We start from the raw sequence: 26,256 nt of genomic DNA on the forward strand, positions 1-26,256 counted from the left end.
AAACCGTGGAGAAAGAAAGGATTTAAAAAAAAAAAAAAAAACACCTTCGACCGCAATTGATACGATGCTGAAACGTAGACACATTTAGAAGCGAAAAAATTGTTTGCGGTAAGTAAATGTAAAACAACAGGGAAGCCGATTAAATCTTTCTGATTGCCCGGACGTTTTCTATGATACTTACGTTGAATGTAGCGTTCTGCAGACAATTATGCGTGACTCATCTGCGTCGCGATAGAGCTATAGTTCGTAAAGTTGATTTAACATTTTTCTTCTTTACTCACAGACATTTGCATTGCAAAATTTCGAAGAGTCGTTTTTTGCGCGAATTTTTAAGCAGATTAGATACCGTCTATCAAATCCGGAACACGGAGCTTCGTGGTGTTAGAGAGGAGGCGAGAAAACAGAGGCATGGAGATTACGCAATTTCCGGCGAGCGTAGACAAATCGTCGATGAAAATGCAATTCATGACGAGACACGGGATAATTAGAGGCGATAAAAGCAGGTGTTCGGGTCGGTAAGCAATTTAATTCAGTTCCCAGCGAGCAAGTACAACGACTAGACGGCTGCGGCATTGCTCGACGAGACGACAAGAAAGAAATCGAGAGCAACGCGCCAGTGTGTATAGACACGAGTCAGTGGCTATTACCGTGATCTTTGATCTTAATTCGTTTCATCGTAGTACCGCTGTTCGGACACTGCTTCTAATAAAGCAGTTTGTCGCTGTTCCTCCGACAGAAACTATCCTACCGCCACACGTTAGACACTTCTAGGAAAGGAAACGATCGTAACATGGCTCGACTTTTCTTCTCCGTCATCCTCTTGGTCTGCCTGTTTTACGTATTCCAGGTATTTACACGATTTTCTCTGAACGATAGATATTGAGACGGTGCGTTTGTCATTAACAGAATCAGAAATAACAATCGATATTGAAATTTACCGATCGGATTATCCGTTTAGGCGAATCCCGTGCCAGATGAGGCCCCACAAATTACGGTCAGTGAGTTGGACAATCTAACGGACCAGGTGAAAAAAGCGTGGAATACCGCGTCCGATACTCTACACGAGAAAGTTGGCCAATGGATGAACGAAACAAACTTCAGCGACACCATCGAAAAAGCGAAGTCATTTCTGAACCAAGCCGGCGAGAATATTCGTAAGGAAGCAGAGAAAATTGGAGAAAAACTTCATGATTAGTAAATTCATCGTTCCGTGCAAAAATATACTACCTATATTATATTTACGTACATATGTACAGCATATGTATAGGTATACGCAGCTCATGAAATCTATACATATAACTTTGGCACGCGTGATGCGATTTTTTTTTTTGCGTACGACATTTTCCCAGCTACAAGCTTACTTACAGTGTAAAGATTTTCTCGAGATTTCGAATATCGAGCCAATTCGATGCCACACGATTCGATGTTGAGTTCGACTTTCTTTTTGCTCTTTAAACTCTGTTCGCGAGTAACGTTGCGTCATTCTTGTCGCGTCTAGAGTATGTTATGTATGTAATATGTATGTATGTATATGCCCATACAAGCACTAGCACGTTTCTTGAAAATAGCGTCAACTTTGACACGGACATCGAGATAAAAAAATGATACTTTACTTTATCGGAATATAAATTACACATCGGCCGATTAATCGCTGACTATCGTTACGTAATGTATTTGTAAGATTTAGAAATTATGAAAATAAAACACAAAAATTAATGCATGTCGCCGGATAGTTTTACTTCTTTATTTTTCTATTTGCGTAACCCAGACTTTTGCCCTCTGACCAAATCCGATAGTTTGTCGGTCTTACGTGAATGTCGCGTTTTAGACAACATGTCTGCAATTAATAACATTGTAACTAGTATCATCAGTGTACACATACAATGTGATATACTAGCAATTTTCGACGTTACACCAGAGTTACACCTTGAATATATTCATGTAAAATTAAATGATTTTTTGGTACAACATTATACTTACATATGTATATGTAAGTACCCGATCAGGCGAACCTGTTGTTGCAAATTTTCTCCAATGCTTGTTATAAAGGTATGTATATCTATATATTCGCTACCTTGTAAGTCATGCAAGATTTGCTATAAACAACTTTCACGCACACTGCCAGCAAATTGACAGCAACACATGTAGCTAATTGGCTTGCGCAAACCTTGTTCCGGTTTTGCCCTCAATTTTACATAGGTCATGTTGCAAGACATTTTGCCAATTTGCTTTACCATTTTGTCAGCTGGCGTTGCCTGCAAACCCCAAGTCAAATGTGGAAACAGATGCCTATGGTTTTTTAGAGAACTTTTGTCATTCGTTGCTGGCAATTTTGCACATGTTGACCATGAGAACACGGATTTGTAGTTCTATTTCTGTTCTATTCGTGTTTTGGACGTTGTAAAACCCTTTTGAGCTTGTCTCTAGTTACTTTTCCTTTTAGTCGGCTTTTACGAAAATCATCGCATTGCTAGGACAGTAGGTACCTACATTGTATGTATACTATGTAGGTACTTTTTCGCCACCAGACGGTACTATGAGTATGGTATTCATCATGATACACACATGATATTATCTAATAATTTGAACATTTCATGGAAACGTTGAAAGGTCATAAAACTGATCGTATTGTACACAGACGTGCATACATACGTGGATATACGGATACAGCCACGCGCCTACGCATAAGTAGGTAATAGACGCGGCGGATTTGAAGAACGCGTACATATATCCACATTCACGCGTCTATGCATGTACATATACATATAATAGAATATGTACCCTCACGAGCAAACTCGGCTTCCGCTAGGGGAAAAAGTGGCGAAGAGGAAGGGCCTCCCACCCCACTTGATATCAGCAAACTCGGCTTCCGCTAGGGGAAAAAGTGGCGAAGAGGAAGGGCCTCCCACCCCACTTGATAAATTTATTTCAACTACTAAAATAAATGTTAAACCGAATGTTAATTTGGCATAAATTTTAATAATTCCCAATACCAAGTGGTAGGAGGCCCTTCCCCTACATTACCTTTTCCCCTAGTGGAAGCCAAGTTTCCTCGTGTGTGTATGTACAATGTATTTATATGTATGTGTACCTATAGATAAACTGGGTGTTCCCTGCGAACATCGAAGAACGTTTATGCTCAGCATTATCAAACAAAATTAACAAGTGCATGGACGTAGATTTTTCCACGGAACCTTGCCCCCTTGACGTAGCTTTCTATGAGAATCTTTATTTACCGAGAAACCACGAATACCAGAATCGTAATCTCACACTATTTTCTAGAACATCGAATTACAAGCGATTTCCTGAAACAACGAACACGATGTCGTATCGCGGACCAAATTCAAGATAATTTTGATCTTGCCTTCACCTTTGACTTTCGAACATCGGTCTGAAATCGAAAATCTGTATGTTTAATTATTTAGAAAGCAAACGCACGCAATGCATTCTGTACTATCGATCTTTTTTTCAGATTCAAACTGTAATTCATGGTTTCAAAATAATGCAAAGTAACTCGTTTAAACGAACATGTAAGTAGCTGCTACCATAAGTACATATCTCTGATGTAATGTTACGCAACGTAGAACATATATATGACATGATTTTATACTTACACTCGAAGAACAATCCACTCGATTTTAGAAACGAAGCAACAGCGACTGCGTCTTACTGTAGTTTCTTTCTATCCAAGGCAGCTCGAGAGGGATGCAAAAATCACGATTCATTGACGTCGGAGCAAGATAGTCGCGGCAGTGTGCCCTCGTGCACCCTCGATAAGGATCGCCTATAAAACTCGTAGCTCCGGTCGCTGGCGCATCAGTCAGTTTCTGATTGTTTCAAGAATTCACAGAAACAGAGAAAAATGAAGAGCATCATCGCGATCGTGTTAGCCGTAGCGATGCTATCGGAGGCTAAAGTTGTGCCGACCAACACTGCCACCACCAATTCCCAAGGATCCCCCGAAGTTCAGCTGAACGAACTGATTACCCAGGCTCAAACGAATATCAACAATATGGCCAAACAAATCCAGGAACGATTGAATTTGCCCGATCAAGAGACTCTCGTGAAAACTGTCAAGGAGCAAACAACCGACTTCGTAACCAATGTCCAAACATACATGAACAACATTACCGAAGAGGTAATTTAGCATCACTTTCATTTCCATGTGATTCAGTGGCCCTGAAAGGGCGGCGTAAATTTATTAACGACTATTCTTTTTACGATAGAATATTTAAAATCATAGAAAATTGTGAAATGTATGCTTTCGTTTCGCAATTGTCTTTACTGTTCTGCTAGAAATATGTATGTATATTAGACGCGTAAGAATCGAGAGAATAGATCGCGATACGAGAAAACTGGTGCAGAATTGGCCGTAAAACGGTAAGGAGGAAAATTAATGAACCCACTTTCTCGTTCGATTTTTAGGTGAAAACCAAAAGTCCCGAATTGGAAAGGATGTGGAACGACGTAAAGGGCAAATTGAGCAAAGTCGTCGACGACATCAGTAGCGGAATTCCGAACGCTCAGCAACAGGTAGCCGATTTGCAAGCGAAATTTCAGCAAGGAGTTCAAACAATGCTCAAGGAATCCGATAACGCCGCAAAATCTTTGAGTCAACACTCCGAAAAGGTCCAGGAGGATCTTGCAAAGTTTACGAAACAGGCGATCGACATTGCAGTACAGGCAACGCAGAACTTGAACAACCAACTCCAACAAGCCGCTGCGGCTCCGAAAAACTGAGCGAATTTCCGTTAGATCTTTCGTTGCCCTCGAGAGTATTTACCTCGAACGCCCTTCTAATGTTCGAATTTCTGACAACATAACAGAAAACGGAGGGAGCACCTCGATTGTCATGTGGACATATGTGGTTGCTGCTTTAAAATCAACGTGTATTCTCTTGCGATTCCTACGAAAACGTTTTTTTCGTCGCTTACACTTTATTATACATACATACATACATACATATAATACCTTTTTGCAAATCGCATATTATATTTATAAATAAAATACACTTTACAACAAAGCGTTTCAAACTCTTCATGTAATTGATTCCTTATTGTTTACCGTATTTTTATGGAAATACCATTGTACGTTACGAAAGAAATATTAGTAGGTCATTTCGACATTTATTATGGTTGCCAATGGTGTTGTTGCTCAATATTTGTTTCTTTGTTCGACGAATTCTGCATCATACCTCACGTCAGCACATACCTTTTCAATGAGAAACGTTCGAGCGAAAGAAATATATTTGCCGGTAAACACGAACGAACTCGTTGAATCGCTGTAAACATTCCGGTATCAAAGGATCGATCGAATATCGGTAGTGTGCCACGGTGATCCTCTTTTCGTTCGACCCAGCGTTCAACATTGCGGGCAAGAACAATTTAGACGTGCTCTCTTTAAAAGTGACCAGCCGAACGGCGACAATGATCAAGTTCAATCTATCTCTGTAAAGTATTGTTATATCGCAACAGAAAGCTCGTATTCGTTGAGAATATACATACGTGCGCGCACACCTTGTGCTTCATCAATATTGATCATACATACATATATGTATGTATCTTTATTCACATACGTGTAAACTCGAGAAAATTTCTCTTCGATCAAATGAATGTACCGTTGCTGCTACTTCTCGCGACCTCGATGGTAAGTCCAACAATGTTCTCTTCTCCTTTTTTTTCTTCTCCTTTTCATATTAATATTTTTACTAGACGATTGCAAGGAACATTGATGGGGTATTCGGAAAGGAAAGCGAAAATACCTTGAGAAAATCAATGAACCGGCTAACCGATAAATCGGTTACTCTTACCAACAGAGATGAAAGAATAAATAAAGGTTTCGAGTTGATGATTCGATGCGTGAATATGCTGGGCCAAGTAGACAATTTCATTTCCGACAGAACGAGAAATATCGTTCAACAATTGCACACTTTATATCACGAGAACCATAAGGATACACGAAAACCTTTTGATCGACGTCAGCATTACTCAACTTACAATTAGTATCGCTGGTCATCGTATTCCAAGTCTATCATATACAATAATATAATGTACAATTGTAAGGGAGTCTGGAGGGGTCGGATCGTGTTCAAATGGAGAACAAATTACCAAAGATCGTCATCTACTTTAGAATTTGTAACAGTAGTTACAGGATCATACATTCCCGTCAACTTCCAAAAGTTGACCGGTCATTTTAAACAATACGAATACAACAGTATGAAAATGAACATTCTCTGTTTTCACAATAATTTTCAACTCAACATTCGTGTTCATTCAGAAAACGCATCTCAAATGGGTAATATATTGTGCACTAAGAAAGAGCTACTTAATGCAAAAGGTATACACAAGTATGCACGTAACTATAAAAAAGTACAACGATCCGGATTATATTTACATATATATTATTATAGTGAAAAACTGAACGGAGGATGATGCATGAACCCATCGTAGACATTAGACGAACTAAAGATCCATTTCCATAAGAGGGCAAAGTGTAGGCGGTGATAGCGGTGATGGCGGCGATGGCGATAATGGTAGGGACAACGACGCGCGATGAGAATCAGTTCCCCGACAGAGAATTGCGGATGATCTTCATCGCAATGTCCATTAATTTCTCACTAGGTGGCGACTGTATACGACAGTCACCGGGATCAGGTTGATCGGACGACTTGTGCTAAGTTTTATCGTTTACCACATGTTGATTAATTAAATGAAAATACAATATTGTTGCCAAAATCATTGTCCAGGGCTACCACCGTTCATTTCTAAAATCCGTCGCCGTGAAATTCCACAAAGGTGATTTCCTGTGTATGAAGAACGGAGTTACGTCACGCACTAGCAAGTATCGTGTGGTGTCGTGTCGTGTCGTATCGGGTAGACACCGTGATCCCCTGTACGTCTCCTCGAATGCCAAGTGTTCTTGCTTCCTTTGATCGCATTCTCGTGTCTCTCTGAACTCGAAAGTTACGCACGTGCTACACTTTTGCAAACGAGTGCATTTAGGTAACCGTACCATTCGCGCATAACCTACAAACGATCGTGACTCGAAACCGATCGTGAATGTTGATAGTTGTTACGGCCAGTACGGCCTCCTGTCAATCGTTCTGGGGTCGAACGAGATTTCGAATTGTAACTTTCCACATCTAATCCGGAGACCGTAAAATAAATAATCGCGACATTCTCCCGTATCGGGACGTTTGATCGAAAATATTTTTTTGACGTTGAGCAGTGACCGGGAAATTAGTCAAAATTCCGGTCCCCACTAGGAAACGAGAAGGCCCGCAACAAACCGGCGGCAGAAATCCACCAACCAGTGGCGAAGAGTCCTCGTCTGCTGGCAGAATGAATAGCAAAAGAAAGAACCGTTCCAATACTAATAGGTACCCCCCATCTTTCTTTCTATTCATCATTTTTTTTCCAATCTTAGATTTTTACACTTTTTGCCTGCTCTTAACATTTCTGTATTGTCATTATTATCTTACACTTTGAATTTCAAAACCAAATGGCAACTCATATTTCATCTTGTATTGTTTTAGGTCTCCACGTGCTCGTGGTCCGCAAGAAAGATGTGTTGCTGCAGAAGGTGTATATAACAATGCTCATTTTATGCATGCGATAACCAGTCACGTGGGCAACATTGTACAGGTATTGAAATTAATCAGGGAAATAAAATACTTTCTCATGATTTAATAATAATAATAGTAATAATATTGATTAAAGAACACATTTTTTTGACATAAATGCCTCACTATGAACATGTGATATTTAACATATTCGAGACTGTTGACCCAGCATACGAGTCACGGAACATCTTACCAGTTTAGCCGATGACACAACATGTCGGTCATGGACAAATGGTATATAATATTACAAACAGGTGGTCTCAAATATGTTAAGACGTTAAGATGAATGTTTATCATTTGCAATTTCTTTGTCATACAGTTTGGTATGTTTCTATTGTCACTGCAGATTCAAACGCTGAATGGTTCTGTATACGAAGGTATTTTTCGCACGTTCTCCAGCCAATTCGACGTTGTCTTAGAAATGGCTCATCGAGTAGAAAGTTCAGGAAAAATAAGCGTGGAGAGTGTAGTAGAAAAATTGATTTTTAAACCGCAAGATATTATTACTATGTCCGCCAAGGATGTTGATCTAGATTATGCTATACGCGATACTTTTCAAACGGACACTGCAATTAGTAAATACAATGGTGTGATTGGCGAAAAAGAGTTGGAGCCTTGGGACGCTCCTCCGGCTACTATGAATGGAGATGATTTAGAATTGGATGGTACAACTGTGAGTATAATATTTAAAGATGAAAAACATTGGGTGCAAATCCGTGTAAGCATAGGAGTAATACACTCAACTATACAATTGTTTTGCAGAATGGTTGGGACGCCAATGATATGTTTCGTAAAAATGAACAAAAATATGGTGTCCAAACAACTTATGAACCAACTTTGGCTGCTTACACTTTACCGCTTCAAAGAAAAGATACAAAAGATTACAAAGAACAGGAACAAAAAGCTGCAGAAATAGCAAATGAAATAGAATCGCAACCAAATCACAAAGTGAGACTAGAACTCGAAAATGGCGACGAAGAGGAAAGATTCGCAGCTGTGGTGCAGTTTATTGCTATAGTCGTAAATGTTTCAAGTAGAATAGAATTAGATATTTTCTATTAATTGTGTGCAATTTTAGGTAAGGCCCAATGAGGGTAAATATATTCCACCACCACTTAAGAAGAAAAACGGAAATAGTGGGAAAATGATGAGATCTAATGAACCTCCACCCTCGCCAGGGCCTGCGACAACCAATAAAAACGTTTTTAATCAGCAACCTCCGTCCAATGTAAACGTAAACATTCCCCCATCTTCTAACCTTCCTATTGGAATGCAAAACACTCATCCCTCCGTACAACATCCAGTTTCTTTAAATATGGGAATGCCACCCAGTGGAGTAGTAGTTACATATAATAATCCTCCACCACCATTTGTACCTGCATCGACAACGCAACCACCACCACCACCAGGTACCGAGAAATAACACTTCCGCTAAAATTTATTATTAACTGAACGAAGCCAACTATTTACATTGTATTCATGCAATGAGTATTTGTTCTGGTATTTATAGTACCTGTGATGCAGCAAACGCAACAGCAATCTCAAGTTACTCCTTCAATACCACAAGTGAGCTTTCCATCGCAACAACAACAACAACAACAACAACAACAGTCGTCGACATCTAAGATAAGTGCAGAGAAACGGGAGCGTCCTGGCAGACAGCAAGTGTATCAAGCAGACAAAGCACCACCAGCACCGTTTCCTCAAGCGAATGTTAATACATCTCATCAACAACAGCAACAACAACAACAACAACAACAATCGTCACATCAACAACATGGTCACTTACAGCAGCAAAATTCCGTTGAAGGACAACGATGCGAGATGGTTCCACATAAATCTGATCATAGAAAGGTAATAAAATCTTCTTCGTTGTAAATACTTACTGTTTCAAAACATCTTCTAATTTGCTGAAATAATTGTACAATATAATTTGTCAAGGTGCCAACGCCCCGCAGCAGAGAGGAACAACATTCGGAACTACGACAATTTGCGTCGGATTTCAAATTAGCAGATACACAAGCACAAGATGCACCACCAGTAACAAGAAAACAACAGCACCAACATCAACAGGAGTCTCATTCTACGTCACAAATTAATCAAATACATCATCAACACGCAACATCGCAGCAGCAGCAACAACAACAACAACAACATCCAAGCCCGCAACAACAGCAACATCAAAATCAAACAGTTCAAGAAGAAACTGTAGCTACCAGTAAACCACTACCGGGACCGTTACCTGTAAGACCTACGAGTCCACCTCAAGCATCGCAACAACAACAGCAACAAACACCGGCAATCACACCAACTGCAACACAAGCTCCACAAGAACCTGCTGTCGACAAGATTACAACAGCTTTTAAAAAGTCAACATTGAATCCAAATGCTAAAGAATTTAATCCAAATACTAAGCCTTTCACACCGGTGAGCTGATTAGTTATCTCATATAACGTTTCAAGCATAATTCAATATAGAATTAGTTAATAAAATAGAGGGATATTTTTAGCGATCTCCAAGTACACCAACACCCAGTCGACCGCATACGCCACAAACGCCACAGTATACTGGAGCAACGATGCCTGCGACTGTAGTTATGCCGGCATACGTTATGACCAGCCAACCACCAACTGCGTTCAGTCAACCACCGGCACAACCCGTGACAAGGTTCCGGAAGGGTCAGTATCTAGGTATCCGCATCTTGTTTTCACCTTTTTAATTTAAATTAATTCACATTTTTTCGTATTGCCCTAGAAAATACGTGGATTCTTTCTCTCGAAGTATAAACCGTAGATATTACATGTCTGTTGTTCTGGTTATTTTAGTGCCAGTGATGCATGCGCAACATCGCGCACAAGATATAGCTTCTCAGATGCAAGTGGTAGCGGCAACTGGGCAGCCTTTAATGGCACCAGCTCCACTGCATCCACCATTCCAGGTACCTTATCCTGGTCAACCGACTTATCAACAGATGGTACGCATGGTTCAGGCACCACCACCACCGCCACATATGGCTTCACCTTACCACCATCATGATTCGCCAGGACCCCAGGCCCCTGGCATTCCGTACATGGGTCCACATACGCATCCTCATCCACACGTTGCTCAACAACCACCGAGTCAAACTCCCTCTCCAGCTAATCCTAATCCACCACACACGCCAGGCACTTACAACCCACCTGGTACCCCACAACCCACATATCCTCCACCACCTCCCCAAGGTCATGCTCCAAGTTATCCAATAATGTGTCCTATAATTCCTCCTCATATACCGATACCGCCGCAGCATATGCCATACCTACCGCCGCAACCACCTCCTGGAGCACAACAAACTATACCAGTGATTTTGCCGCACAACCAGTAGTTGCGATTAAAAATGGATGAAGAAAGACAGAAAACTACTAGTATTCTGCAGAAATAGACTAAGGTTTACAAATTCAAGTTACTTTCATGATGGCATTAGGCACTCGAAGGAGCTTTCACTTATTGCTTGCAATATTATATCAATACACATCTATAAGCAGCTGTGACGTTTCATTTTGTTATCTTAACATCTGCATACTGTTTTTATTCTTCATAATTGTAATGTCAGTCCAAACAAAGGTAATCCATCTTTCAAACTAATTTAACGAACAAACAATAATTTCATGAAAAATAGATTTTATAAGTAGATCAAGTTACACTAACGTGAAACAAAGTGCTGCTCTCATCTTGAAAGTGACTTTATCGAATGGGTTAGTTAATTACGAACTACCCGCAGTGATGTTTCGTCCCTCAAATATTATGTTCGAATCTTAATCTAATTATGCAAATCATATGTCGATGCAGCTTAACACCACCCAAGGCTATGAGTTATTAATTTAAATGTAATAATTAACAAAAAGGGGAAAAAAGTGATAAAAATATGTTTTTAGAGATTTATTTCTAGCAAACGACGATATACGAAAAAGAAATCGGCAACCGAATATACTTATAAAAGGCGTATATTGATAGGTGGTGCCTATACGACAACTCGGAAAATGAAAAGAAATAAACAAAGAGGGACTGTGACCATTACAAAATTTAATAACATTTAAATTGCAATAGCTCGTACTACTTTGTAAACATTTATTAAGCCAAAATCCAATCTGTAAGGTTGGTGCGGAGTGCTATTTACTACATAGGATGGTGTTGCATGTACGTTCGAAGATCTCAGTACTCGGAAGATGAAAAAATCATGAACATATAACACGAATGAAAGGTTCTTTTTTTACATGGAGCAATTATCGGAACGGTATAAAAGATGTAACGTACATGGTGGCATATTTTCTGCTCGTGCTTTCACAAGTGATATTTCACTGGAGTGAACAGAAAGCATGGAAATAAATTCATATAATTCTTCTAAATTTAATCAAATTGCATTCGATTATGCGATGTTGAAAACCAATGACGAAAGAATTGACACACAGTTCCAAATTTCTCAGTTTGTTGATAATGGGTTTTGTTGAGAGATATTAATGCACGAAATCCTCGAAGCAGAGACTAAGTCGAACTAGGGAAATATCGTAGAAAAAAAGCGGTTCGGCAAGCAATGTCGTTTAAAACGGCCAAATGATTGTCGTGACAGGAAAGCATCGGTCTATGTGTAAAGAGGTACAAGCTTCACGTACTCATAATGTTCTTGTTATTAGTTCGGCGATTTGAAGCATAAAATTCCAATGTTATATGCAATAATACTTGTACAAGTCTTTATTCGAATAGATGAAATATTTTCTTCGAGAATCAGAATACTACACCGATATTAGAAAGCTCGAGTTGTGCTACAATTTACATAACTACAGTGTGAGATCCTTGTAAATGTTTTTATAAATTAATTTCCCTTTCTTCTAAATAGTACAACAAATGTAACATACAGAAGATAGTTTGTTATTACGCAAACTTTGAAAGATGCGTTGTGTCGTATACTCGAAATTATTGAAACGTTAAAATTAATTGTGTACCTCCGACATGTAAACGAATACTTTCAGATGCTATGGTATTGAGAAAGACAGATTGAATAACGGCCTTAGACCTAGTCGTGTATATAAGAGAAACGAAGGACAGGACGATCCTTAACTGTGAGATAGTTGAGTGCGTGGCATCGTTAGACACAAATTTTATATCGAAGAGATTTAAAAAAAAAACATCAAAATAAAGTCAATGCGTTAAAAACCAACTTGTATAAGAGTATATGTTCATTTCACACGCTACCCTCCAATTGTTTCAAACCGTCTTGCTAATTTGTATTTCATTACAATTATCTTTCCTTCCCATCTAATTTACATTAACTTAAACAAATATTCGTTTGTTGAACATGAAATAAGTACTGATAAGTACTTGGGAAGAATAAAGAGTGAAAGTTTTAAATTTATTTATGTACCTATGTAAGTAAATAAGCATAAGCCAATGATACGTTGTCGAACGCGTGGTCGAACGTAACTGAACGTAACCTGACGTAACCTATTGCTGAAAGTTACCGTTTGTTACCGTCAAAACCCCATTAGAATGATAGAATCTATTGGCCCGTTGGAAGAACGTCTAAAATAAAAATCATAATGAAAACACAAAACTGGAAAGAATTGGAAGTAGATTTAAGCACTCCTGTGTTGAAAACTATTGAAGAATTAAAATTTTCTTGCATGACACCAGTGCAGGTAAAAATTGTACAACAGAAATTATAAGTTTATATGTCAAGTAATGCTGCATGTTTATAACACTAGTGTTTATATGACGGTAACACTTAAGTAATTATAAATAATAATTAAAAAATCAAATATTTTTATTCTTTATGAAATTATAAATAGGCAGCTTCTATACCACTATTACTAAAGGGAAAGGATGTTGCGGCAGAAGCTGTAACCGGTAGTGGAAAGACAATTGCTTTCATAATTCCTGTATTAGAAATTTTACAGGTACCTATAAAAATGTTTTATATATAGTTAATGTTTTTTGAACAATGTGTATTCGATATGAAAACAGAATACCTATTCAATGATGTTTATTCTTTTATCAAAACCAGAAAAGGAAAGAGAAATGGAGATCTTTAGAAATTGGAGCGATAATAATCAGCCCTACAAGAGAACTGGCAGTACAAATATATGAAGTTTTACAAAAATTTTTAAATAATTTACCACATTTAAAACAAATATTGCTTGTTGGTGGTACAACAGTTGCAGAAGACGCAGAGAGACTTAAAACTGGTGCAAATATTATTGTAGCAACACCTGGTCGATTAGAAGATATACTATCAAATTGTAAAAGTATAAATTTGGCAGCACATGTAAAATCATTAGTAAGTAATTCTAAAATCCAACAGTATAGTTTATGAATAAATGAAATTTTCATTAAATGAAATCCTAATTATGTGATTTATAGGAAATATTAATCTTAGATGAAGCAGATAGGTTATTGGATCTGGGTTTCTCTATATCAGTGGACACAATATTGAGTTATTTACCTCGACTCAGAAGAACAGGTTTATTTTCTGCAACACAAACAAAAGAATTACAACAGCTAATCAGAGCAGGATTGAGAAATCCAGCTCTGATATCTGTTAAAGAAAAAGCAAATATTTCTACACCGTCAAATTTAAAAAACAATTACACTATTGTAAATGTTGAATACAAATTATCCGCAATGATAGACTTTATTCAACAAAAAGGAACTAGTTTAAAGTATATGGTTTTCTTATCTACATGTGCATGTGTAGACTACATCAGTCATGTTGTACAAGCGTAAGTTATACTACAAACATACTGTTTACTATAAACGTTATACTATAAACGTACAGCATACTTAATTTTTAGAATGTTACCCTCGGTTCAAATACTCGCGATTCATGGTAAAATGAAGAGCAAGAGGTATAAAGTCTTTAATGAATTTCGACGTATCGAAAGTGGTATTCTAATATGCACAGATGTTATGGCTCGTGGTGTAGATATTTCAGAAGTCAATTGGGTGTTGCAGTATGATCCCCCTTGTTCAGCTAGTAGTTTTGTGCACAGGTAAGAGTAATCAAGACATAATATGCATCATGGTACAAATCGTTTACTTGAATTCTTTGGAACAAAGAACTTATTTTTCCCTCTAGGTGTGGCAGAACTGCTAGAATTGGCAACGAAGGAAATGCCCTCTTATTCCTTCTAGAGACAGAAGATACATATGTAGATTTTATTAAACGGAATCAAAAAGTGGATTTACAGAGACTAAACATTGAACGGTCTGTGACTTTATATGAAAAGTGTTTAAAATGTATGAGAGACTTACAAAAAAAAGATCGAATATTATTTGATAAAGCTAACAGAGCATTTGTATCATATGTACAAGCATATAGTAAACACGAATGTAATTTAATACTAAGATTGAAAGATATTGATTTGGGAAAACTTGCAATGGGTTTTGGATTGTTACGTATGCCTCGAATGCCTGAACTTAAAGGAAGAGATGTCTCATGTTTTAAAGAAGAAGATATCAATATCAATTCAGTTGCCTACTTGAATGAACGAAAAGAACAAAATCGCCTAGAAAAACTTAAGGTCTATCAAGACAGTGGGATATGGCCTACAATACACAAACGTAAACGCAAACAAACTGAATCTTGGTCTGAAACTAAAAAAAGAAAATTGGAAAAACAAGAAAATCGTAAGAAACGAAAAGAAAAAAAAATTAAACAGGAATCATCGACGAAATCAACGAAAAAACAGAAAAGAAAGGTAACTCAACAAGATATTGAAGAACTCGCAAAAGACATAGCATTAATAAAAAAATTGAAGAAAAAGAAGGTACATATAATTTATAGAATTTTTCGAGTATTACTTATAACAAATGTTTGGATATATTTTCAATGTGATGACTATTTTAGATTTCTCAAGAAGAATTTAACACAGCCTTTGGAATTGATAAAACAATTTAGTTAAAATAAGGTGTATAAAAAACTCCTACTTGATATCTGTTTGTACATTTATGTATACAAAACACTATCATCCAGTAAAGAGATAATAAGGTAATGAATACACAAAGATATACAGTATGAACTCCAGCAATCCTTAACTGGTTACCTTTAAAATACACTCTCTATTTGTCCTGTATGATTCATTGTGTTGTATGAAGATACATAGATATTAGATAAGATGCATATATTTTTCGTGTTTTTGTCAAGTTGTATTTATTCAGTGTACAACGTAGCAGTAGTAGTCAGACAAAGAATGAATCGTTATGACTATTCAATGTTACATTGGCGTTTTCTTGGAGGAATCTTAAGAGTATTTGTAATTCTAATTTAAAATTTAACTCGAAGCTACTTGATATCAAATGGAAGAATTTTTGGACCTAAACATAAAATTATTGTTACAATTGCTTCTTCGTAGAAAAAGAAGCTGAGTATCACTGAGGACAAAATGAGCAAAAGTCTGGAGATCACCGTTTTTTCAACGATACACCAGTTCCCCTGAACAGCTAATACCCCCCATCTGGTTTCACTGCACTGTAAGGCTTACTAAGAAATTCTTAGTGGTAGTGGTAGTGAACACAGATGAGGTGTGACCGGTATGACTAGCTTAGGGGAACACGTGGCCTTGTAGTCCGATAAATTTCGGATTTTAACCTGGGAAACGCAAACTATTAATTCAAACATTATTTTACTCGACTAGCCGAAATATTATGTAAAATGTACATATATTTGCGAAATACTTTACAAAAAACGTAAATAGGTTTTAAGCTCGGTGGAAGGGGGAAATACGATAGTGACTGCTGGTCGTGTATAAGCTACAGTGGTGAGTCATGCGTTTGTGAAGTGTCAAGGAACTGGATAAGCGTGTGTTTCGTTAAATTTTTTTAATCACATTCATTCGCGCAGTATTGAAACAAAATAATATTGTTTAAAAATGGATGATGGAGAATCAAAATATCATCCGAAATGGTTGTTAGAAATAGAAAATCGTAAAAGGAAGGTGAGCGTTTATCATCTTTAAAAATTTTATTAAGGACATGCATCCCTATATTTATGACGTAATTTATTATTATTTACATAATTTATACAACTACATAGGTATTTAGGAGGAAACGGATCGTTTTTAATAAAATTTCACCCTTTAATAAAAATTGGATTTATTTAACATTTAACTTATCTAAGATAAGAAGCGGTTTTTCAAATAATAAACATTGTAAGAAACAAATAAATAATATACAAACGCTAAAAAAGTATAAAAAGACTTATATTAACAGCAAGCATTTATTAGAACTTATGAGATACAAATAAGATTGTCTTGAATAGTTTTGGAATTATTCTGATTATTTCTTTAGCCTAGATTAGCGCACGAAGCTGGAGCAGGAGCCCCTTGTGCAATTTGCAATGCAACATGCCCTGGTTTGGACCTTCATTTTTGGAGAAAAACTTGTAAGAATTGTAAGTGCAGCAAAGATGACCATGATGTAGATGATGAAGACTTCCCACAATTTGATCTACTATTTGGATCCTCCAAAAAGTATAAGAAGAAACCCATGTGTAAATATTTTTGTTAAAGTTACACAGTGTAGTGTACATAACATTATACTGTGATAATAATACTTTGGTATTCTCTGTTTTAGTATTACATGTGCATAGTGAAAAAGAACATGCAGAAGAAGCATTCGAATGGATTCCACCAGATACAACGAAAGAACTTGCTACAGAGTACATGAAAGCCTTACCTATAGACAAATTGCCCATTAAAGGATCAGCTGGTGCCGCTTTGAGAAGGCAGTTATTGCAAAAACAGTTACCTCTTCATGATATAGATTCTAAATTTTGCGACGAATTGAGCGAACAAGAAAAAAATCAGTTTGAAAAGTATTTAGAAAACATAAAGAAGTATGTAGGGCAAGGAACAGTGACAAAGGTAAATTAATCGGTAAGAAAGCGAGCTGTACCATGAATATAGTTCTCCTAATGTATTTTCTACTTCACAGATACTAGGCGCTCGTCCATTTGATCGGTCGCTAATGACTCCTGCTAATGCTACCGACATGCAACCTTATAGTCCCCGAAATAAACCTTGCATACAGTCATCTATGATTCACTTGCGTACACCCAGCAGTTTCACGTCCAATAATTCGTACAAAAAAGATTTACATACAAAATCGAACGACCATGAACCGCCAACTTTGCCTATTGCAGAAATACTAAATAATTCTCGTGCCGCCTCGATTTCTGAGAAATGTAATACAATTAGTAGTAACTGTAAAATAGTAAAATCAGAACCAATTAAAGGTGGATTGTATTATAATGAAAATATTTCTCCGATTAATAATCAAAGAGTTAACAATAATTATCAACAGATTGTAGATAAAGAAGATAAAGAAATTCCAACGAATGATAACTTAAAATATTCAAATTCTGCAGTTATACCGTTTCAGAATTCATTAGAATATTGCGAAAAAGTATATAAGGATACGTTAGAAAATCCACCAATCTCTCTCTTGCATTCAGAATCGATTAATGATGAAGCCCGTATTGCAGAAACTATATTAGCAGACGCATTGCTTCCTCCAAGTAGGGTACACGCTCATGATATAATTGGTAGTACATTAGATGAAAAGGATTTGATGTTCATACGAGAAAAACTTACAAATAAATATAGCAACCAAAGAACTCAACTACAGATACCACATAATGCAACCGGTTTCAGAAAAGTTTTCGATACCAATGAATTGTTACAAAATAACGTTGAATCGCAGAACTTAAACACCGACAATGAAAGTAACAGAACAGCTGTTATAGCTGCCACGAAAAATACATCGTGTGTACCAACACTATCGAAGGGTCGAATTCAAACGCTAGAAAGAAACGTTAATGAACCTACGCGAATAGACGCAGAAAAATATCTAACCAACCCTAATTCACAAACATTTCAATCGATTCCTCTTGATGTTACGATGTCGCATTCGAAATCAACAAGAGAAAATCCACTTTCATCAGTCTCGTTACCACAAACATGCGTGCAATTTGCTAACAGTGATAATCATCGAACAGAATTGGGCCTTACGATACCTTGTACTGTTATTTATTCCGAAAAATTACAACACAAAACGTTCCCTTCTGAAAGTATTGGTGGTCGAAACCAACCAGTAGAAAGTCCACTACTGAACTTACGACATCTGAAAGGTGTAGTAGAAGAACTGACTATGGATCCTATTAATCTGCAAAAATGCTATAAATGCGAAGAAACGATACGCGTTGGCGACGTTGCTGTAATTACGGTAAAAGCTAAAAACGTCATGTGGCATCCAGGATGCTTTGTTTGTAATATCTGTAACGAACTACTAGTGGATTTACTACATTTTTATTACAAGAACAAACTATACTGCGGAAGAGATTTATCGACGCTTCTGGGAATTCCTAGATGTTTTGCCTGTGATGAAGTAATTATATAAGTCATACATAGTAATACTTTCTAATGTTTTGTGGTCTTCGGTACAATTTTCGTTTACTTTTTACAGCTTATTTTTGTACGAGAGTATACTGTCGCAGAAGGGCATAATTACCACGTAAAACATTTTTGCTGTTGGGATTGTGACGTTCCCTTAGCTGGGAAGCAATATATTACAGAGAATGACCGTCCGTTGTGCCTTCCATGTTATCAGAACACATACGCGAAAACGTGTCACACGTGTGAGAAGGTAATTGCTGCTGATCAGCAGGGTGTTACTGTAAAGGATTTGAATTTTCACGCGACAGGGACTTGCTTTTGCTGTTATATTTGTAAGAAGGATTTATTAAAATCTCGAACGGCAATTAAAGAAACAAAATTATTTTGCAGCAAGGAATGCATTGCAAAGTTTTTGCAACCGCAAAAATAACACTGTATTCTGCTGTCAAGAAAAGTTATGAAATATACCTTCAATTTGTCTATACAAAGTCTTATCAAAAAGTTCGTGGTCTTTATGTATAAATCATTTATTATTAATCTTAACGATAATTACATAAGATTGCCTTCAAAGCAATCTCCTTCCGTTCTTATATACCTTTGGGATCTTTATTTCCAGTTTTCGAAAGTGACATGATAAGCAGACGAAAGAATAGAGTCTACCTCCTCCTGCAATTTCTTAACATTTTGACGGACGCACATTTTACTCGAACATTCAAATCAATCGCCGGCATTACTACTGGTACCTATAGAACGGTACACTTGGTAAACCGGCCGATAACCGATGGCTGGCGAAATCACACATACATGATAGCAGCCGTCGCAGTGTTAATTATTGTCTCTCACGTGGCGAAGGTTAAAAATCACTGGCTCAATGATTGCTTCACCTCGTTCACATCGTAACCAATAGACAAATATTTTATGCCCAGTTATGATTAATTTTAAGAAACTTTCATGTTTTCATCTCATCTTAAACGGGTACTAAAAATACGACCGTTTCACCACGCGGAACACAATAATTACGAAATTGCAGAAGGAGGTAGATTTAATTTCAGCGTCCGCTTATCACTCTGATTTCGAAAACAGGAAGAAAATATCTCAAAGGTATATAAAGGCAGACAGAGATTTACTTTGAAAGTGATCCCATATAATTATCGTTAAGAGTAATAATAAATGATTTAAATATGAAGTTCACAAACTTTTTGATCAAACATATGTTGACAACATCAAACGTACACCTGTTGAAAGTAAAGAGCTCTACACAATTTTTTATAAGAATAATATATTTTTCAAGCAACATATAATTATTGTCTATTAAAGACTCTATCCTCACATTGAGAACACTGGCGATTTATTATAAACATGGAAAAAATAAGTAGTAAAAAAATTGCTTTTCGTGAAATATAATCTATATATATGTATACATACATTACATACAAAGCAAATTGTTTCCGTATCGAATCTGTATCGTTTAATAGAATATATTTTAGTAATTAAGAAAGCTAACTTATAATGACATTTTTAAAAATGATAATTTAATTTTGAACTTAATTGGATTACTCTTGATTGTTTCAATGAATATTACCTGAATTTCATAGAGGACTTCTAAAACATTGAATCTTGTCTATGAGTGACAATGGAAGTATTATACCATCTGTAGTGAACAACTTACGGGTAACATTACGCCACAAAAACCTCTACAAGATTCAATGCAACAGAGGGTTGAATTCTGTTATATTCATCTTCCAATATTTATGTATAATCGTCTGTTACAACTGATATTTAAATGAAAAATAAAATAAATGTTCTATGTTACAGCATAATCCATACCTATTCAGTTATCAAATTCCTCAAACTTAAACAATTCCTCGAACGTAAAGTTTTATCGTATAGTGACTCTTTAATGAACCACTTGAATTTCCTGTTAAAAGAAATGATTTTTATGATAATATGTGTGCTTTAGTAAATTTTTATTTTTTACGTATAAGAATTTCAAAACGTAATTACATAAAATTTTTATACTGTAATATTTTGTTTCCATTCGTACTTCGACCAAATAACAGCGTCTTTTATGTATAAAAATAACGAACGTAACTAGTATGTGATTCTTAACATTAAAAAAAGAAACTTACCGCATTCAGATCAATGAACGCATATGCATCTTATAAACAATTTTTGAGTATTTATTTAAAAGTTTTATCATATTTCACTCTGAATCACTATCGACAACACTTAAAATTCTCTTAAAGCTGCTGCGTGCTTCACGATGTTCTGAAGGAATCTCTTCTCTCTTTCTCTGAGCACGAGTGACGCGTCCTAAAATTAGCATATTATTTTAATATATAAATGTTGATTATAATTAATATATTTCTACAGCCATTAATAAAATTTCAAAAAATTCTAAACCTTCTGATATAATATTGCTTGTATTCAATTCAGCTATATCTTTGAGTCTCTCGTTTCTGTCCTTAGCCTTTTTACACTTTTCTAAAGTTGGTTTCCCAGTGATTCCATTATTTTCAAGCAATTTCTGGAGACACTTTATTTTTGCAGTATTGGATTTGCATCCCACCCAGATAGTGCTATAAGATTTAACGCGTATTCCAGCCGTTCTAATGTACTTTTTTAATATTTCTATTCTTTTCTCGCTTGAGCTAATTTTCTTAGCACTTAAAACATTATCAGATTTTTTGTCACTTTCTTCATCAGAACTTTCAACGTCGTCGTCATCCTCCTCTTCTTCGTCTGATTTCTGAGTCTCTTTTTTTGGTTTATCGCGATTTCCTTTCAATTCGGAGGATGATTTTGAAACTTTTCTGTTGGTTACTGTTTTTTTAAGTTCTCTTTCAGTTCGAGGACTACGATTTTCGTTTGAAACCTTCTCATTTTCTTCGGAATCACTATCGTGTGGTTTACTACTTGAAACGTCCTCAGATCTTCTATCATCTGCTTTATTAGAACTTTTGTCATTGTTGTCATCCTCCTCCTCTACGTCTGATTTTTGTGGCATTTTGTTTGCTTTGCCATGATTTCCTTTCAATTCTGAGGGTGATTTTGAAATTCTTCTTTTTGCCACTGTTTTCTTAAGTTTTCTTTTAGTTCGCGGACTAGAATCTTTATCAGAGACATTACCATTTTCTTCGGAATCACTGCCTTCTGATTTACTGCTTGAAACTTCGTCTGATTTTTTATCATCCACTTTATCAGAATTTTCATCATCCTCCTCCTCTACGTCTGATTTTTGTGACATTTTGTTTGCTTTGCCATGATTTCCTTTCAATTCTGAGGGTGATTTTGAAACTCTTTTTCTTGCCACTCTTTTCTTAAGTTTTCTTTTAGTTCGAGGACTAGAATCTTTGTCGGAGACATTACCATTTTCTTCTGAATCACTGTCCTGGGATTTACTGCTTGAAATTTCGTCCGACTTTTTATCATCTGTTTTATCAGAAATTTTGTCATCCATCTCTTCTTTGTTTAATTTCTTGGGTACTTTTTTTGGTTTAGCATGATTTCTTTTTAATTCGGAGGATGATTTCGAAATTCTTTTCTTTACCACTGTTTTCTTAAGTTTTCTTTTCGTTCGAGGACTAGAATCTTTATCAGAGACATTACCATTTTCTTCGGAATCACTGCCTTCTGATTTACTGCTTGAAACTTCGTCTGATTTTTTATCATCCACTTTATCAGAATTTTCATCATCCTCCTCCTCTACGTCTGATTTTTGTGGCATTTTGTTTGCTTTACCATGATTTCCTTTCAATTCTGAGGGTGATTGTGAAACTCTTTTTGTTGCCACTCTTTTCTTAAGTTTTCTTTTAGTTCGAGGACTAGAATCTTTGTCGGAGACATTACCATTTTCTTCTGAATCACTGTCCTGGGATTTACTGCTTGAAATTTCGTCCGACTTTTTATCATCTGTTTTATCAGAAATTTTGTCATCCATCTCTTCTTTGTTTAATTTCTTGGGTACTTTTTTTGGTTTAGCATGATTTCTTTTTAATTCGGAGGATGATTTCGAAATTCTTTTCTTTACCACTTTTTTCTTAAGTTTTCTTTTCGTTCGAGGACTAGAATCTTTATCAGAGACATTACCATTTTCTTCGGAATCACTGCCTTCTGATTTACTGCTTGAAACTTCGTCTGATTTTTTATCATCCACTTTATCAGAATTTTCATCATCCTCCTCCTCTACGTCTGATTTTTGTGGCATTTTGTTTGCTTTACCATGATTTCCTTTCAATTCTGAGGGTGATTGTGAAACTCTTTTTGTTGCCACTCTTTTCTTAAGTTTTCTTTTAGTTCGAGGACTAGAATCTTTGTCGGAGACATTACCATTTTCTTCTGAATCACTGTCCTGGGATTTACTGCTTGAAATTTCGTCCGACTTTTTATCATCTGTTTTATCAGAAATTTTGTCATCCATCTCTTCTTTGTTTAATTTCTTGGGTACTTTTTTTGGTTTAGCATGATTTCTTTTTAATTCGGAGGATGATTTCGAAATTCTTTTCTTTACCACTTTTTTCTTAAGTTTTCTTTTCGTTCGAGGACTATAATCTTCGTCGGAAACATTTTCATTTTCTTCAGAATCGCTGTCTTGTGGTTTGCTAAAAGAAGTTCGAGCCTTCTTCTTTCCTTTCTTTACAATTTCCTTCAATTTGATTTCAGATACATTTTGCGAATCTGACTTCTCTGTTTCAGAAGAACTAACATCTAGTTCTGAATCATTAGGTTCAGCTTTAACAATTATTGTCTTCCGTTTAGGTTTTCTTTCGTTTTCATTTTCAGATTCTGAAGAACTCGAAGACTCCTTGTCACTAGCACATTCTACTGAAAGTTCTAAACCCTCCACTACTTCTGCATCATCTGTTTGGGATTTACTCAGTCTTTTTTTCTGTTGAATATTATTTTCTTCCTCCTCCCCCTGTGGTTCCTGCCTCTTTAATTTTCCCTCCTTTGTATCAAAGAAAAAAAGAAAGAAAAATATTATGACATACTATGATTTAAAATAAAATTCATGTTAAATGTATAGCTTGTTACCTTCTGCTCAATGTCTATTGAATCATCAGCCTGAGTTTTTATTGTATCAATTTCTTCACTTTTAATCTTAAACTCTATATCACCAATTGTTGTTGGATCATTGTTTGTATTTTCTTCTGACATAGATACACATTCTGCACCATCCGTGTTGTTGGAAGTATTTATATTTTTTATATCTTCTTTTACATTCTCAATGCTACTACCATTTACTCCTGAATTACATTCAGATTTCTCTTCTTCAGATTGAATTTCATCAAATTTCATTAACTTTTTAGAAGATAGCTTTTCATCCTCTGAACTTTCATCCCGTGGTCTCTTTTGTGGATGTTCATTGATACTTAAGGAATCATCAAACGTTTCTTTGTCGCTTTGATCGGATTCAATCATTTTTTTTTAGAAACTCCTAAAACAGGAACAAGTTCTAGATGTATTATTTTGATACAACAAACTTAAAACATTGGATTAATAAACAATTCCAGAAAAGTAATATTCCGTTACAAAAAACATGTCTGGTTAGATAACTTATTTTATAATAATGACAGTAAAAAGCAATTAAAATTATTCGATGTCTGTAGCCTCAAATCAAACATTTTTTTGATCCCATATTCACTATTTATATAGAATGATCTTAAAAATTAACTGACATTAACTATAATTTTCTGAATTATCATAAAGATCATCGATCACTCTTATTATAAATAATGTCGCGTTTTAAAAGTTCGTCAGAAATTAATTATATATATAGTAGTATGTTATTACCACATTATAGTTGTACTAAATATTTACCGTAGATCTGTTAAACATAAGATATTTTGTGATTTAATCTGCAGCAACTTCAATGAAAATAATCACTGAAACAATGAAACATAATAATTAATTCACAAAACGAAAATTCTACGCGGTGACATTCGATCAACACTTTCACAAGCGATGGTCGCAACGTTTGCGCGGCAAAATCTACGACGCGGTAACTTGCGTAGTCGCGATTGGCTGTCTAATCCATCTACAGTGTAAGCTTAAGGGGGGACACTCCTTTGGGGCCAACTCCGAATCGATCGAAGCGCTGATGTAATCAATCGGACACTAACGAAAACACATAATCGATAATTGGAACAGCTTAATAATACGATATCTAACGGCAATACCCACAAATAAATTTTGTTCCCCGTTACCATCAAGTTGGGTTTGTGTATTTGCTACGCGAAGACAGTGTTGCCTGACAGTATCGATTTTTGACAATTCTGCCCATCAGGAGAACGATGGAATACCTACGGCTCGTGGCGAGATTTCAATTCTCGCCGAACGTAAGAAAAGAATGGTGCGACTGAAAGAGATTCGAGAATGAAGCAATACTTACGTACTAATGTGTGCAACGATAAACCTTTTCTATTCGTACTTGCAATGATGCTAATTTTTTGTATTACATACGAAATACTTGAAATGGCATTCCCGAGAAACAATAGTTATTTATCATTTATTGACCTAATTAATGCAGATGTTATATACTTAAACATATATTTCATAAAAAGATGCAAAAAGAACACAATTAATCAGCGGAAATAGATTTTGAACTAACAATGATTTTTCGACTTTCTTGTATATATGTGCACAGGGATAAGGAAGGAAGGACTTGAAGGATTTGAAAAAGAGTACGATCTTCATATTATCCAAAATGTTTTATTTACTGAAAGTAATTGTTAACATATATGGGGCGGCTGCCCCCCGTAACTTCTTTATCTGAAACGGTAAAATAAAAATTAGATCTTATAATAATACTCGTACATTTATATCGGTGATTGGGCAACTGTTTGCTCACGATCATCGGAAGGAGAAATCCAGCCGCGCGTACTCGTGATATCGTTCAGATCAGTTGCGATCGTTGCCCAGATATTTCTCGCAATTCACGCACGCACACACACATTCATTCTTGATTGTTTTTTGTTAATTACGCCAGCTACGTCGTGAATATTCTAGAATCTAGAATACGGAGTATTCGCGAAAAATCTAATATATGTCTCTCTCGTGCATCGCGTATACATACACGGTTTCCGTTGATTGTGTGAGTGCATGGACACAGCACACGAGCCACGGAGTCTCCCCCCTTAACAGGAATTGCAAATCAAATAAATTCCTTAGTTCGTATTCATTTTTGTTTTTTTGGAATATATATATTATCAA

At 36.2% G+C, this 26,256-nt stretch overlaps 5 protein-coding genes and 1 long non-coding RNA gene across 8 annotated transcripts; 5 read left to right on the forward strand and 1 right to left on the reverse strand.

Moving 5' to 3' along the window:
* The first annotated feature begins 543 nt into the window (after nucleotides 1–543).
* Nucleotides 544–1,738, forward strand: LOC107190695. The gene is made up of 2 exons (XR_001516263.1): nucleotides 544–847; nucleotides 959–1,738. It is a non-coding gene; the product is annotated as an uncharacterized LOC107190695 (long non-coding RNA).
* A 2,053-nt stretch (nucleotides 1,739–3,791) lies between these two features.
* LOC107190684 lies at nucleotides 3,792–5,002 on the forward strand. The gene is made up of 2 exons (XM_015579531.1): nucleotides 3,792–4,138; nucleotides 4,426–5,002. The coding sequence occupies exons 1-2, from the start codon at nucleotides 3,863–3,865 to the stop codon at nucleotides 4,738–4,740; spliced, it is 591 nt and encodes a 196-aa protein (XP_015435017.1). The 5' UTR covers nucleotides 3,792–3,862; the 3' UTR covers nucleotides 4,741–5,002.
* A 1,011-nt stretch (nucleotides 5,003–6,013) lies between these two features.
* On the forward strand, nucleotides 6,014–11,219 carry LOC107190719 (ataxin-2-like protein). 3 transcript variants are annotated; one of them, XM_015579580.1, is made up of 11 exons: nucleotides 6,014–6,336; nucleotides 6,410–6,794; nucleotides 7,265–7,378; nucleotides 7,535–7,643; nucleotides 7,968–8,294; nucleotides 8,384–8,620; nucleotides 8,700–9,030; nucleotides 9,132–9,475; nucleotides 9,563–10,048; nucleotides 10,131–10,311; nucleotides 10,447–11,219. In XM_015579580.1, the coding sequence occupies exons 2-11, from the start codon at nucleotides 6,709–6,711 to the stop codon at nucleotides 10,983–10,985; spliced, it is 2,754 nt and encodes a 917-aa protein (XP_015435066.1). In that variant the 5' UTR covers nucleotides 6,014–6,336; nucleotides 6,410–6,708; the 3' UTR covers nucleotides 10,986–11,219. The 3 variants fall into 3 exon arrangements, with proteins under 3 accessions (XP_015435066.1, XP_015435067.1, XP_015435068.1); XM_015579581.1 differs by having other exon boundaries at nucleotides 10,131–10,299; XM_015579582.1 differs by lacking the exon at nucleotides 6,014–6,336 and having other exon boundaries at nucleotides 6,763–6,794; nucleotides 7,228–7,378.
* A 1,975-nt stretch (nucleotides 11,220–13,194) lies between these two features.
* On the forward strand, nucleotides 13,195–15,414 carry LOC107190625 (probable ATP-dependent RNA helicase DDX55 homolog; the record flags this gene model as incomplete). Its single annotated transcript, XM_015579460.1, has 6 exons — nucleotides 13,195–13,293; nucleotides 13,444–13,551; nucleotides 13,659–13,931; nucleotides 14,015–14,373; nucleotides 14,446–14,643; nucleotides 14,730–15,414. Coding segments are annotated over exons 1-6 (1,722 nt in total), but the record flags the coding sequence as incomplete, so codon positions are not given.
* Nucleotides 15,415–16,507: 1,093 nt separating this feature from the next.
* On the forward strand, nucleotides 16,508–19,474 carry LOC107190626 (testin-like). The gene is made up of 6 exons (XM_015579461.1): nucleotides 16,508–16,587; nucleotides 16,940–17,141; nucleotides 17,225–17,514; nucleotides 17,585–17,885; nucleotides 17,967–19,036; nucleotides 19,115–19,474. The coding sequence occupies exons 1-6, from the start codon at nucleotides 16,522–16,524 to the stop codon at nucleotides 19,472–19,474; spliced, it is 2,289 nt and encodes a 762-aa protein (XP_015434947.1). The 5' UTR covers nucleotides 16,508–16,521.
* A 1,773-nt stretch (nucleotides 19,475–21,247) lies between these two features.
* Nucleotides 21,248–25,006, reverse strand: LOC107190627 (glutamic acid-rich protein-like). The gene is made up of 5 exons (XM_015579462.1): nucleotides 24,865–25,006; nucleotides 24,079–24,481; nucleotides 23,134–23,992; nucleotides 21,448–22,956; nucleotides 21,248–21,357 (listed from the first exon to the last, which is right to left on the reverse strand). Exons 2-5 carry the CDS (start codon nucleotides 24,463–24,465, stop codon nucleotides 21,248–21,250), a joined length of 2,865 nt encoding a protein of 954 aa, XP_015434948.1. The 5' UTR covers nucleotides 24,466–24,481; nucleotides 24,865–25,006.
* Between the last annotated feature and the right edge of the window lie 1,250 nt (nucleotides 25,007–26,256).

The sequence above is a fragment of the Dufourea novaeangliae genome, unplaced genomic scaffold (assembly GCF_001272555.1).
Source record: "Dufourea novaeangliae isolate 0120121106 unplaced genomic scaffold, ASM127255v1 scaffold170, whole genome shotgun sequence".
In the NCBI taxonomy this organism is placed as follows: domain Eukaryota; kingdom Metazoa; phylum Arthropoda; class Insecta; order Hymenoptera; family Halictidae; genus Dufourea; species Dufourea novaeangliae.

What these genes read in the sequence shown, in the direction of transcription:
- LOC107190627 (XM_015579462.1), bottom strand. Translation starts at nt 24,465, where the DNA reads ATGATTGAATCCGATCAAAGCGACAAAGAAACGTTTGATGATTCCTTA. An exon ending in CAATAGACATTGAGCAGAAG is followed by an intron (nt 23,993 to 24,078) that starts GTAACAAGCTAT and finishes TTTGATACAAAG; the next exon opens with GAGGGAAAATTAAAGAGGCA. An exon ending in AAGCAATATTATATCAGAAG is followed by an intron (nt 21,358 to 21,447) that starts GTTTAGAATTTT and finishes TGCTAATTTTAG; the next exon opens with GACGCGTCACTCGTGCTCAG.
- LOC107190684 (XM_015579531.1), top strand. Translation starts at nt 3,863, where the DNA reads ATGAAGAGCATCATCGCGATCGTGTTAGCCGTAGCGATGCTATCGGAG. An exon ending in TGAACAACATTACCGAAGAG is followed by an intron (nt 4,139 to 4,425) that starts GTAATTTAGCAT and finishes TTCGATTTTTAG; the next exon opens with GTGAAAACCAAAAGTCCCGA.
- LOC107190719 (XM_015579580.1), top strand. Translation starts at nt 6,709, where the DNA reads ATGAAAATACAATATTGTTGCCAAAATCATTGTCCAGGGCTACCACCG. An exon ending in CGCCGTGAAATTCCACAAAG is followed by an intron (nt 6,795 to 7,264) that starts GTGATTTCCTGT and finishes GGTCCCCACTAG; the next exon opens with GAAACGAGAAGGCCCGCAAC. An exon ending in ACGTGGGCAACATTGTACAG is followed by an intron (nt 7,644 to 7,967) that starts GTATTGAAATTA and finishes TTGTCACTGCAG; the next exon opens with ATTCAAACGCTGAATGGTTC.
- LOC107190626 (XM_015579461.1), top strand. Translation starts at nt 16,522, where the DNA reads ATGGATGATGGAGAATCAAAATATCATCCGAAATGGTTGTTAGAAATA. An exon ending in GGCAAGGAACAGTGACAAAG is followed by an intron (nt 17,515 to 17,584) that starts GTAAATTAATCG and finishes TCTACTTCACAG; the next exon opens with ATACTAGGCGCTCGTCCATT. An exon ending in AAAATCAGAACCAATTAAAG is followed by an intron (nt 17,886 to 17,966) that starts GTGGATTGTATT and finishes TTGTAGATAAAG; the next exon opens with AAGATAAAGAAATTCCAACG.